Source organism: Mauremys reevesii, linkage group 1, assembly GCF_016161935.1.
Source record: "Mauremys reevesii isolate NIE-2019 linkage group 1, ASM1616193v1, whole genome shotgun sequence".
In the NCBI taxonomy this organism is placed as follows: domain Eukaryota; kingdom Metazoa; phylum Chordata; order Testudines; family Geoemydidae; genus Mauremys; species Mauremys reevesii.
The window spans coordinates 243,163,659-243,178,158 of record NC_052623.1 but is presented as its reverse complement, the minus strand read 5'-3'; the positions used below and the strand labels follow the sequence as shown (position 1 = coordinate 243,178,158).

Here is a 14,500-nt window from a genome sequence, read left to right as displayed (position 1 = left end):
ATTTCATTTCTTGTTTGATCAGCATGGTGAACTCAGCAGCACAGGTGACCATGCAGTCCCCCCAGAATTGTAGAGCGTAGAATGTTTCTACACTCCCCCATCATCTCCGTCCCTGAGGTTATCGCAGATTAGAAAGTGAAAAAAAAGCACTCACGATGACATGTTTTCTGAGCTCATGCAGTCCTCCCGCGTTGATAGGGCACAGCTGAATGCACGGAGGTATTCAGTGGCAGAGGGCAGGAAAGAATTAAGTGAGCATGAAGAGCAGAGGCAGGATGCGATGCTGAGGCTAATGGGGGAGCAAACGGACATGATGAAGCATCTGTTGGAGCTGCAGGAAAGCCAACAAGAGCACAGATCCCCCGCTGTATCCACTGTAAAACCACCTACCCTTGTCCCCATGTTCCATAGCCTCCTCACCCAGGCACCCAAGAACGCAGAGTAGGAGGCTCCGGGCACTCAGCTGCTCCATTCCAGAGGATGGCCCAAGTAACAGAAGGCTGTCATTCAAACTATTTGATTTTTAGTGTGGCTATAATAAGCAACGTAGCCTTGTCCTTCCCTCCTCCCCCACCCCATCCAGGCTACCTTGTCTGTTATCTCATTTTGTTTTTAAATTAATAAAGAAAGAATGCATGGTTTCAAAATGATAGTTATGTTATTTCGAAGAGGGGAGGGTGGCTGGCTTACAGGGAATTAAAATCAACAAAGGGGCTGGGTTTGCATCAAGGAGAAACACACACAACTGTCACATCGAAGCCTGGTCAGTCATGAAACTGATTTTCAAAGCCTCTCTGATGCGCAGCATGCCTTGCTGTGCTCTTCTAATCGCCCTGGTGTCTGGCTGCTCAAAATCGTACGCCAGGCAATTTGCCACAACCTCCCACCCCGCCATAAACGTCTCCCCCTTACTCTCACAGATATTATAGAGCACACAGCAAGCAGCAATAACAATGGGAATGTTGGTTGCGCTGACATCTGACCAACAGCGCCAGTGAGCTTTTAAATGTCCAAAGGCACATTCTACCACCATTCTGCACTTACTCATGCTTGCCGTGGTATGGCATCTGCATGGGTAACCCAGGAAAAAAAGGCATGAAACGATTGTCTGCTGTTGCTTTCACAGGGGAGGGGCGACTGATGACATGTACCAAAAATCACCTGCAACAATGTTTTTGCCCCATCAGGCATTGGGAGCTTAACCCAGAATTCCAATGGGCGGCAGAGACTGCAGGAACTGTGGGATAGCTACCCACAGTGCACCACTCTGTAAGTCGATGCTAGCCACGGTAGTGAGGATGCACTCTGCCAACTTAATGTGCTTAGTGTGGACGTATGCAATCGACTGTATAAAATCGATTTCTAAAAATTGACTTCTATAAAATTGACCTAATTTAGTATTGTAGACATACCGTTAGCTAGTTCCTGTCCAAGAACTGACAGTCTGTGCTTGTACAGTGCCTAGCACAATGTGGCCTCAGTCTCAGTCTCTAGGTGCTACTGTAATATAAATACAGTAATTGTTACATTCAAACAGCATGATGGAATGTTTTAATGATATAAATGCTAAACCTACTTGTGGGTCATTTAATTTGAGATGGGTAGTGTGTCCCAACTATGACCATAGCTATGTTTCCAGCTGCAATGATGTTAAGAAACTTGTCTTGCATCTAAAGAAAAGATCTAAATAAAGGCAGGGCTATCTTAGAATAAAAATTAAATAATCATTTCTTGACAAATTCCATTTGGCCCATAGCTACAAAATATCCATCATTTTTTTCTGACTTGCCTGACTGAAATACTGAACAGGCAGGGCTGAGGAAAACAGAGCCAACAGTGTCAGACTAGCTAACTTAACTGTTCTCCAAAATGGGATAAATGCCTAGTTTGGTTAATGAGGACAATGTGAATGTATGGCTCAAAATACTGATTAAATGTTAATTAAAACCAACCATTCCTGATACAAAAAAAATAATCTTAATTTTACTCTTGGTACCTCCATCCCTTTATTAGAATGGGAGGTGGAGAATAGCTTAATGAAACTACAGAATTTCAGGTATTGAACAGAGATGACATCAATTGATTTTAAACAGGAAAAGCGAACCCTCAACCCACTTGGAAACATATAACACTTTTTAAAAAAAATAGGAGGACCCAATTTGACTCACTTTCCAGGTTGAGGATATACAAATATACTATTTAAAACTTGAATGAAATACCTATTAGGGACTACTTGGCACAGCTTTTGCTCAGCCCCCACCAAGGATAAAAATAAGCGGTGGTTTATGCTGTGACTTTTGCAAAGCATATCATAACCCTGTGGTTAATGATCCCTTAAAGAAGAGCGCTTCTAAGTGTCTCAGCACTCAAACTCAGTCACAGTGTCTTGGGTTTTGTTATTTAAATTGTTAGACAGGGTACTGTCCTGTAGATTGTATTTCAGGATAAACATACATTATGCTCCCTCTGCTAAGGGATCCTGCTCCACAGTGATCTTCTTTCCACCATGCTAATTTAACAGTATTGATTATCTGCCAAAGCAGCTTTCATATTCATGTGAATTTGCAGAGAAATGACAGCACTGATGTAAAGCAGTTGTGGTGCTCTTCAACTTGAATTGCCTTTTTATTTTGCATGGACACTTCTATTCTTTTTTAATGTTTGGCTCTATACTAATAACAACTGACCATATTTAGGATCTGTTTTTCAAAGATGGGTGCATTTTTCTGTGGTGATACAAGTGCATGTGCCTGATTTATACTTTCATATAATCCATGTATGTCTGGGGGTATCTATGCTTCAGTGCTACAATTTTGTTTAGTGGTGCTGTGTGCTATTCAACAGATGTTATGTCCCACTGCAAATGTGGCTGCGTTTTAGTAGAGGGTGAGATGACTTCCTCTTGTATGAATAAATGATCCTCTTATCGGCTGCAGTGCAAAAGGGCCAGAAAACAAGGGAGATAATAGGCCCCTATGTCCCGGGGTGGTGTGAGACTTATTTAATGTACATAAATCACTTTAAGTTCCTACCTGTCATTATAAACTAGGTTTGACACACACCCCCGGCCCATGGTGAGTTATCAGTGCAGCAGGCATATGAGCAAAAATGTGGGTGCTTTGCAATTTGTCTCTTAGCACTCAGTCTTGAATCTTTACCCAGGCGCAAACTGTCCCTGGTGCAGGTTTTCCCTACATACAGCACAAAGCAACTCCCTTCAGTGGGTTGCCCTTCAGATCATCCCATCAAAGGGGTGGGGGGGGGTAGGGAGGGAGGGTATTATTGCTCACCCCCTGCCCTGCAGATCGGGGAGGGACTCTATCCCCTCATTTACGGCTTTAGCCCAGACCCTAATAAGAGAGATCGGAATTTCTAGCATAGGGGAGGTACTAGACACGGACCCAGAGCCAGTCAAGTTGCTCTCAGCTGAGAATGGCTCGGAGCACATAGATGGAGGCGGTGCCACACTTACCCAGCAGGGGGAGCCAAAGGGAAGAGAAAAGCCTCCTGCTGTCTCCCTGCAAGGAAATACTTGCCACTTGCCAGCCACCAGGGGTGAGGGGCAGCAGCCCCATTGGGCAGACAAAGAGGGGCATAGAGACTCAATAGCTTGGGATGTGGGGTGGGAAGGAGGTGACGGAGACCCTGTTGTGCTGGAAGACGAGGGTGTGCTACAAAGGGCCCCAAGCGTACAGGACAGAGGGAAGGACACAGAGAATCCGCTGGTGTGGGTAGCGTGCCAGTCTGAAGTAAAAAAAAAACAAAAACAACTGGGACCTGTGGGATGAGCCTGAGCCCGTGAAGCAGGACTGAGCCCCTTTACAGATTTTTCAGGACAGCTACCTCAAAAAAGGGATGATCCTGGGGAAACCTGGACAGGTGGCAACCCTAGCATGTGGGGGAGAGAATGGGATACATAGAGACAGCCCCGGGAGAGGGGTAAGAAGTGAGTGCACAGTCCGAATGTATGTGCATGTAGCGGGGGGAAGGGCAGAAAATGGGGGCCACCCAGTGCTTCTGGTGTGAATGTTGGGTATTGAGGGTACACAGATCCTCTAAGGCCCTATCAGCACACAGCTGCGGCCCATGTGACATCCTCAGGGTCATACAGGTAGTATCTATATGTACGTGCAGCCCACATAACACAGAGAGAGCTGCATATGCAGCCCACAATGGTAAATAGGTTGAGAATCACTGATTTAGGGTCAGAACGGGGGAACGCAGAGGTCAGGGAAAGAGGGAGGCAATCAGAGACCCAGTGGGCATGAAAGAGGCAATCTTAGAGCAGGAAAGGGAACACAACTTGGCAGGACGGGATTGAAGCTGATTGAGATGCCCCCCCACACTTTGAACACAGCAAAAGTCTCCCATCTTCATCAGCAGGATAGCCTTGCAATTAAGGCACGGGAGTGCGATTTGGGCTTCTTGGATTCTATTTCTAACTCTGCCACTAAATTTATGTAAATCTGGGGAAACTATTTAACAGTTCCAGGCAGCACTTTGCCCATCTGTCAAATAAGGCTAGCACCTCCCTCCAGGAATGTGAGGCTAAATTCAATGTTTGTTCGGGGGCTTAGACATGAGGAGTGACATAGAAAAGTATATAGAGAAATCATGTAAAATATAAGATACCAAAGGAAAAAATGGAGTTACTAGGTGCTCCTGAAAACACTAGATGGGTATAGCCAACCATCTGGGCTGCCTCTAAATAAATAGGTAGAGGATGCAGGGAGATGACAGTTGTGAATGGAAGAGTAGCGAGAGCCACTGGAAAATTTCACAGGTTTCAAAAAGCATCTGAACTGATCCAAATATCTGAAGCTCCTGTAATTAGTGTGTGCATGTATACATTGCTTTCTGTTGTGCAAGCTCTGTGTAATGCAGTGTACAGTTTTGCAACATTGAAGTCAGTTCTGTACACGCTCTTAAATGTAATTTTTGTACTATTGTTGCTAGTTTTTGTGTACTTTTGTGTTTTTTTCCCCAATGTTAAGGCTTTTCTTTGTTCCAGTCCCCTATTACCTCATTGTGATGAAACATCATAACATGTTATAGTAATGTCAAAATCAATGTGTGGGGAGTAGGGAATGTAGGATTTAGTGGATTTTTTTGTCTTATTTTTTTTTGGGCAGGCTTTGATCTTGCAATTGGATCTACTAGCACAGATTCCTATGCATGTGCAGGATCTCACTGTGTGTAGGGTCTATGCTAGTGGATTTGATTAGAGAATAGGAGCCTTGGTACAGAAGGAGGAGAAAAATTGCCATGATGAACTGCAAAGAGATTTTTTTGTTTGTGTTGAAAAGAAATGTATAATGAACTGTTAGATAAATGTATATTAAATAATGTAAGGTAAATAGGTATTATATATTTAATAGTGTTATAAGAAAATGTTAAAGGGATTTTTTTTCTGCTTTCTCTACGTATCTTGTTGACCCAGCTTTCAAAGTTTGTATGAAATCAGAGAGTAGGTTTGTGTCTTATCTACAGTGGATTTTTGGTCTGTGTAGATAACAAGACAAAGCAAACCAGACAAATGTGTGATTTATTAGCCAGATGTGGCTAAAACAGAGTAAGGAGGATGAACACTGGCTGAACAGAGTTAGCCAACCAGTAATTTTAAGGCCACAAGGAATAAATAAGTAAGAGTAAGACTGTTGTAAGAAATAATGGAAGCAATAAAAAGACAGCTGGATTGAGTGAGGAAAACAGTTAATAGCTAGAAAAAATAGATAAGGAGGTACCAATGACAATTTTAGCAGGATAAAAACATATCAATTAAAAGGATTTTGGATTAGTGTGTATGAAAATATATTTAGAATAGAATGTTTATAGATGCAGTAGTTTTAATAATATGTGCCTGCATGATGTTATGAGAGATGGTATGAAGCAGGGGTCAGCAACCTTTCAGAAGTGTGCCAAGTCTTCATTTATTCACTCTAATTTAAGGTTTTGCGTGCCAGTAATACATTTTAACGTTTGTAGACGGTCTCTTTCTATAAGTCTATCATATATAACTAAACTATGGTTGTATGTAAAGTAAATAAGGTTTTTAAAATGTTTAAGAAGCTTCATTTAAAATTAAATTAAAATCCAGAGCCCCCCAGACTGGTGGCCAGGACCCGGGCAGTGTGAGTGCCACTGAAAATCAGCTCGAGTGCCGCCTTCGGCACGCGTGCCATAGGTTGCCTACCCCTGGTATAAAGGTTGTTTGTTTAACAAAGGGGACCAAAGCAATGCAGTACTTGTACCAGATTGGACCAACATGTATCTTACCTGCACCCCAGGACTGGTTATTGATCATTACAGTACCCTGCTCTATCTGCTTTAGTTATGCTTTGTTTGCTTAAGGTAGTAACATATTGTCCTAACATTTTCTTATTAAAGCTTTATATTAGTTAAGCTTAGTAATTGATGTGGAAAGTGCTTTTCACTTAACATTATCCTTTTAGCTCATACTCAGGGTGGGGCCTTATTATGTGTAAGTGGGACTTGGGAAATATGGCCTCAAAATACTTTTTTTTCTTGTAAGTTTGCTTTGTACTTTTGCAACATTTGAATATCAAGTCTTCACTTTCCTGTTTTAGTGTTTGGAGGAATGAGGAACTCAAGTGTGAAAGTAATATTAAAATAGGAGGGGATATTGAACCTTTCACAGAGAGAGGTTCTGTCCGGAATATCAGTTAAACAGATTGTGACACACACTCAAACCCCAAAGAATTTTAAACAGTCTGTCTAAACATCCCCTCCCTTGTCATATGAAGACTGGGAAAGCTGCAGCTCAGATTTCAGTCTGTTGCAATCTCATTATCCCTGCTTTCCTCCACTCCTGCAGAAGGTCTTCCAGCAAAAACCAGAAAAGCCAAGATTAGAATAAAAGTAACGTTCTCGGGTAGAAATATTTGGAGAAATAAATGTTATTTTTCTCAGCAGTTAGCCTTTTAATTAAAATACCATTTTAGTTTTCATACAATAAAATCAACCTTCAATTCAGAAGAATGTGCACACAATCCTTCCAGTACTTGGGGTTATCAGGTATCACCCACAGATCATCATGCTCATCTTCAGAATTGTCCACTGAAAAGTCTTTCACAAAACGTTGGCTGCTGTGCACAGTGCAGTGCTGCCAACTCTTGTGACTTTGTCATGAGTCTCATGAGAATGATTGTTTTCCTTCAAGCCCAGATCCTGGAGTCAGGTGGCTAGGTGATGATTTCAGCCTTCATTCTTAAAGAAAAAGTAAGTTTCTAGCCCTTGGGGCTGTGAAGAAACCTTCAAAATGTGACCCTAAAGGTTCAAAAAGCAGAAGGCAAATAAAAAGACCCCCAAATCTATTGCTTTTACATAATCTCGTGATTTGAAAGCCAGTCTCGTGATTTTTTGTGAGCCTGACACATGATTTCTGAACATTTGGTGGGGGGCAGTTGTAAAATATTTCCTCCCCTTTTCCCTTACAGCTGCGAGGGAAGTAGGAAGAATCACTTCTGGATTCCTTAGGGAAGAGGAAAGGAGCTGGAGAAGAAACACAGCCTAGCACTCCATTAGCAAGGATAGCTATGGGGGATGAATGAGAAATTTTGAGAGAAATCCAGTTTTGGTGTGATCCAGAGGATAGGGCACTGGATGAAGAATCAGCAGACCTGAGTTCTGGTCCTAGACTTTGGGCAAGTTTCTGTCTCTCAGTTTCTTCATATGTATAATGAGGATGACATCTAATCTCTTTTGAAAAGCATTTTGAGATCTACAATTGAGAAGCACTATAGACACTTGATCTTGCAAGATGCCGAGAATACTGGTCCCAATCCATCAAAGCACTGAAGCCTATGAGTAGTCCCATTGACATCAGTTGACTTAAATACATGTTGAAGTGCTTTGTTGTATCAGGACCAGAGTGCTCAGCATCTTGAAAAATTGAGTCATGAGGGAGCTTTATTATTATAACGTTTGAGAGGCTTAGGAGGAGGAAGAAGGGAAGAGCAGCACAGAAAGAAGAGGAAGAAAATACTGCAGGGGCCAAAATCAGGGGGAACTGAAGAGGGAAAGAAAGTAGGGGGAAAAACCCTAATAATTAATACAAAGGAGGTGTGAGATAAAAATGGTTTAAAAGAACTTGGCAAAAGTATTACATTCCAGTAGTGATGAATATACATGCTGGATTCAGTAAATACAGGTTAGTTTTGCCTTGATTGCCAATAGAGATGGAGAAAAAACAGGAGAGATAGTAAGCAAGAGAGAGCACTGTTGGGGGATGGATGGGTCTGACATGGATGGTCAGAGGCAGGCTGCTGCAGGAGGGAAATCAGTTCTGGAACTGGGGGGATAAAGTGGAAAAGAAAGAAAGAAAGAAAGCCATTGTAAGTGAATGTTTTATTATTTTAATATGATTTTAAGGGAACATAAGAACGGCCATACTGGGTCAGACCAAAGGTCCATCCCGCTCAGTAACCTGTCTACTGACAGTGGCCAATGCCAGGTGCCCCAGCGGGAGTGAACCTAACAGGTAATGATCAAGTGATCTCTCTCCTGCCATCCGTCTCCACCCTCTGACAAACGAGGCTAGGGACACCATTACTTATCCATCCTGGCTAAGAGCCTTTAATGGACTTAACCTCCATGAATTTATCTAGTTCTCTTTTAAACCCTTTTATAGTCCTAGCCTTCACAACCTCCTCAGGCAAGGAGTTCCACAGGTTGACTGTGCGCTGTGGAAGACTTTCAAAAGTGCCATTGGCTTTCAGTGGGACTGGTGCGCCTAAAAAAACCTATAGCTGCTTTTGAAAATCTCTGGTTTAAGGAGTTACAATAAAATACACAGTTGTTCAGGACAGGGGACCGGGTTTTTTGTTACATATTTCAGTAGTACCTAGCACAGGGGTGGGCAAACTTTTTGGCTTGAGGGCCACATCAGGGAATAGAAATTATGTGGCAGGCCATGAATGCTCACAAAATTGAGTTTGGGGTGCAAGAGTTTGGGGGCTCTGATTGGGGGTGCAGGCTCTAGTTTGGGGCTGAGGATGAGGAGTTTGGGTGTAGGAGGGTGCTCTGGGCTGAGACCAAGGGGGATCAGGGTTGGGGCAGGGCGCTGGGGTGCAGGTTTCAGCTGGGGGTGCGGGCTCTGGGGTGGGGTTGGGGATGAGAGGTTTGGAGTGCAGGAGGGTGCTCCATGCTGGGATCAAAGGCTTTAGAGAGCAGGAGGGGGCTCAGGGCTGGGCAAGGGGTTGGGGCATGGGGAGAGGCTCAGAGGTGCAGGCTCTGAGTGGCAATTACCTCAAACGGCTCCTGGAAGCAGTGGCATGTCCCTTCTCTGGCTCCTATGAGTGGAGCGGGGCCATGCCATGGCTTCCGGGAGATGCGTAGGGCGGCCCCTGGCCCCGGCTGGATTGCCGGAGAAAGGCTGAGCCGCGTGGTGTGGCCTCCAACCTGGCGCCCCCACTGGAGCGCTGGAGTGGGGCAAGCCCCAGACCCTGCTCCCCAGCAGGAGCTCGTGGGCCGGCTTAAAATGGCTCATGGGTCGGATCTGGCCCGCAGGCTGTAGTTTGCCCACCCCTGACCTAGCACAATGCATTCCTGATCTATGATTGAGGCCCCTAAGTCCTACTGCAATACAAATAATAAACAGTAATATATTTCTGTCTATAGAACACACAGTATGGGCTATAAGTACTTCATTGTATTGTACAATATATGTTCAATACAAATAGAGTCTGCATTGCTGCTGGCAGCCTCTTGGAGAAGGAAGCAGGCTGATTTTGCCTGTGGATTCTGAAGTGTCAAATAAATAAATGGAGATATACCTATCTCATAGAGCTGGAAGGGACCCTGAAAGGTCATTGAGTCCAGCCCCCTGCCTTCACTAGGAGGACCAAATACTGATTTTTGCCCCAGATGCCTAAGTAGCCCCCTCAAGAATTGATTTCACAATCCTGGGTTGAGAAGGCCAATGGTCAAACCACTGAGTTATCTCTCCCCAATCTTATTGTCACTTTGTAAACATTATTATAAGAACATAAGAATGGTCATACTTGGTTATACCAAAGGTCCATTTAGCCTAGTATCCTGTCTTCTGACCGTGGCCAATGCCAAGTGCCCCACAGGGAATGACCAAACAGGTAATCATCAAGTGATCCATCCCCTGTCGCCTATTCCCAGCTTCTGGCGATGCTATCTGTGCAGTTTGTACTATTTTAAAATAGGTAAGAGGCCTGTGTACATTATGAACAGAATTTGCAGATCTGAAATACCTTCTCTCTCTGTTTTAGATCATTGTTTTAAAAATTCAATTAATGGCAAAAAGTGTCCCAAACCAACTTTTTAACTCTCAGAACATAAAAGTAGCCTATTTTAAAAAATTGCAAAAATATTCTCACTTGAAACCTTTGGCTTTGTCTACACTAGATTTTTTGTCCCCTAAAATTTCCCATCATGCAGTTCTAGTGGTAGCAACAGGGGAGTGGGAGGCTAGACAAGGTGCTGGTATTTGAACCACAATGTTTTCTAACCCTCCTCAGAACAGATCTAGGTGATACTGTAGGACAAATGCTGGCAGCTGCTGGGGCACCTTGTCTGCACTACAGCTTCTACCATTGATAGCTCTGCAATGATGGGAAGCTTTAAGGGAAAAAAATCCAGCATAGACAAGACCTTTGATTGTCATGGTTCAAGCCCATAAGTATATTCTTACAGCAGAGTTACTCATTTATGTAAAATTCATTTATCATCAATGTCTGAATTAACCCTGCCCAGATGCACAAGATATTTTGCAGACCTTTGTGCTATATAAGGGAACTTTTCCCCTGCTGCTGAATAGAGCCCATAGATGGAGGTGTATATGGCCTCTTAAGAATGTCAGATAATTCAAACTATCAAAAGCCTAAACCCTTCAGCATGTGCATGTGCACACACACAAATCAATAACTGTAAACATTGTTTGGTTATTTTTACAATTTAGAAGGTCATTAATATTGTAAATTAAATAATGAAAGCAAATCTCCGGCATTGCTGTTGCCTGCAGTCATTCAATGGAATCATGATAAGCGGCTGTTGCAGCAGCAGCAGGCATCTGACTTTTTCTCAGCTGTGTCCTTGTACTAGTAGCTCCTACACTGTAGGCATATTACTTTCAGCTAGCATGGTGGGAAGCTCCTGGAGCACAAGGCTTTGCAACCCTCACTAGCAGGACACTAGCTGTTTGTTGGATTTGTAAAATTAGCATGCAGTGGTCAACTTTTTTCCTATAATTCCACTCTCACCTATAAAATCATCATTCTTTTACTGTTTATCATTTGAGTTTTCCCACGAAAATGCTCTGCCAGAGTTAATTTTGCAACTACACAAATGTATATTCAAGGGAGAATCACTCTCTCTCTCTCTCTCTCTCTCTCTGGGGAGAATCATTCATACAAATGCATAGCAAAACAGTTTACTGAAGTATTCACTTGGCAGTAGAATCAATAAAGAAAAATCTTTGCCAGAGCTGGACATAGCTGCTCACCAGCAGGCAGGAAAAGGGAAATCAGTTATGAAAATGATAACAAAAGAAAAAAGATAAAATCCACAAAGATGATAATAAGAACCCTTATTTGGGGAGATTAGGCTGGGTTTACACTCTGATATTTTCTTCAGAATTCTCACCAATATACTACTTCCTATTGGTGCAGCTCAACTGGCAGTAGCAATGGTGGGATTGTGCATACAGTTGGGGCTCTGATGTTTACTCCCTGTGACATCTATCTCTGCTCAGAAGTTGGGTCCTGTTCACATTAAAGCTCCCATTGCCACCACTGGAAGAGCTGCACCTGCAGTGGTGCAAATTTTGCAGAAAATATTAAGTGTGCATGAAATCCAGCTGCAATGAGAACTGAAGGATGCCGTGTTGATAAGGAAAAGGGGAAGGTAAACTGAGAGGTGTTGAGTGTCCGGATAGTTTGAAAGCAGGTAAGAGGAAATGACTCAGAGAGCAAATCAGCATTTACTGGTGTTTATAAAGGAGGTGCAGGAAAAGGAGTAACGTCACTAGGTCGGTGTGAAATATTTTCAGTGCAAAGAAATCCTGGTGGTATAAATCCTGTCTGTTTGGCAGGAGGTAGAATGACATGTCTGGGACAGTCTGAAGACCAGTAATGGACCCAAACTGGACGCTGGTAGCTACTTTGGGTAGCCTGTGAGGATAGGCAGATTATTACACCCATGCACTGACCTCTCACAGCACACACTGGGCTGGGGCATTGGGCACCATGGCAGCGTTCCTTTAGGCTTGGTGCTGTGGCCGGCTTGGGGAGGAGGGTGAAACACCTTGGCATTATGGGGATGCTGCTGCTTTGGGAAGGGAGATCTGGCCGCAGCAAGCACCGGGTGATGTCCCGCGGCTCTGGCGGCTGCTCCCCCTAGGGACGACAGGGGGAAAGTGGCGTTGCCGCGCGCTGATGCAATCGGAACCCCCAAGCAGCAGCAGGGAGCAGATCAGTTCCTTCTCACAGCTGCAACGTGTCCCAGCAAGGAGGCGTTGCATAGGGAGAGACAGATAGTCTGTAGGCGCTTCATCCTGCTCGCTGGCCGAAGGGAGCGGGGCCGCGGAGAAAGCTCTTCTTGCCTCATCTGGAAATTATCCTCTTGTACGGCATGATGAAGGTAATTGGAGTCAATGTGCTGCAGCATTTCTCTCTGGGTGCCCGCCGGTTGTGGGATGCACAGTGGCAAGAAAGCAGCATTTCTCTGGTTTATTGTTGCTCTGATTTGGCTTCGGTGCTTTGCAAGGGAGGCTCTGTCCTCGCTAGTTGATTGTTTCTGATACAGAGGCAGGATGTGCGTGACTCTCTCGTCTCCTTTTTTAATGGTTGAATTGAAGGCGGCATTTGAGAAAAATAATACGGGGGGGAGGAGGAGAAAAAACCTTTCAATCTAATTTTTCATGGGAGAATTATTTGTTACCGGCGCGGGTTTATTTCTAACATGGGTCTCTTAAAGGGTTAAAAAAACTAGAAGGAAAACAAATCTGCGAATGGTATAGTCTGCTGACAGGCAACATGGATTTAAAGTGCCTGGGAGTTTATTATAGCTCTTAGCTGTGCAGTCATGCTAGACCTGAATCTGGGTAACAGGCAGCAGAGTGTAGCGTGGTTCGGTGTAAATGGAAAATGTAACGTTTTCATGGGTTAATGTCCGATGTTGCATTTTATTGAAACCAGTGTTTTATAGTCACAGTTTGGTCTCTACTTCCTTTAAGTTAGAGTGTGTGTGTGGTGCTGTCCCCTGGGATGTGGGGAGAGACGCCTTGTTCTTCCAAAAGGACTTCTTGCTGTTGCTGCTTTTTTAACTTCTCCGTTGGTAAATTTATACTGCCCGGAACAGCTGCATCATGTGAAGGTCAGGAGTCGAAGAAGGTTCTGTACAAAGCTGGCTTTGAACTGACCATTGCTTGTCCTGCATTTGCACTTCAGCTTGTACATAGTTGCTCCACTTAAATGATTCTGCTAGATGAGATGAGAGCTTATTCCACCCAGGGGAGGAAGGGGAAACATCAGTAGACTTCACTCATGCTGCTTTCCCCTGCCGATTGTTGTGTTGCCCTTTTCTCACTCTTGGATCTTGTCTAGGTTGAACATTTTCTGAAATTTCCTCGCTGTTGCCTTAGCAATGGTGCAGCTGCATAGATGCTGTCAGTAATGGGAACACTAGTAGATCAGTGTTTTATCACCACCCCATCTCATCTGTGCTCCATCTACATGAGCATTCTCACAACAATTGCTAGCATCAGTGCAGTCAAGATAGGACTAGACCAGTGATGGGAGAAGTTCTGAAAATGTTCCTAATAGCCCACTTAGTGGTTTCTCCAATTCAGCATGCTGTGAGCTAGGGCTGTAGGAGAGGGTTACAATCTGGGGAGCGGGTTACAATCTTGTATTGCTGCTGTTCATAGAACAGAATATCAGGGTTGGAAGGGAACTCCGGAGGTCATCTAGTCCAACCCCCTGCTCAAAACAGGACCAATCCCCAACTAAATCATCCCAGACAGGGCTTTGTCAAGCCGGGCCTTAAAAACCTCTAAAGAAGGAGATTCCACCACCTCCCTAGGTAACCCATTCCAGTGCTTCACCACCCTCCTAGTGAAATAGTGTTTCCTAATATCCAACCTAAACCTCCCCCACTGCAACTTGAGACCATTAGTCCTTGTTCTGTCATCTGGTACCACTGAGAACAGCCTAGATCCATCCTCTTTGGAACCCCCTTTCAGGTAGTTGAAAGCAGCTATCAAATCCCCCCTCATTCTTCTCTTCTGCAGACTAAATAATCCCAGTTCCCTCAGCCTCTCCTCATAAGTCATGTGCTCCAGCCCCCTAATAATTTTTGTTGCCCTCTGCTAGACTCTTTCAAATTTTTCCACATCCTTCTTGTAGTGTGGGGTCCAAAACTGGACACAGTACTCTAGATGAGGCCTCACCAATGCCGAATAGAGGGGAATGATCACTTCCCTCAATCTGCTGGCAATGCCCCTACTTATACA

The 14,500-nt window shown here is 44.0% G+C and overlaps 1 protein-coding gene across 1 annotated transcript in view; it reads left to right on the top strand.

The window, feature by feature from the left end:
• Positions 1-12,309: 12,309 nt before the first annotated feature.
• Positions 12,310-14,500, top strand: part of BCAT1 (branched chain amino acid transaminase 1) — a 106,305-nt gene continuing 104,114 nt past the window's right edge. Inside the window, exon 1 of the mRNA XM_039544176.1 lies at positions 12,310-12,627. Within this exon, the coding sequence (XP_039400110.1) occupies positions 12,619-12,627 (9 nt within the window). The 5' untranslated portion in view covers positions 12,310-12,618. The remainder of the gene's footprint in view (positions 12,628-14,500) is intronic.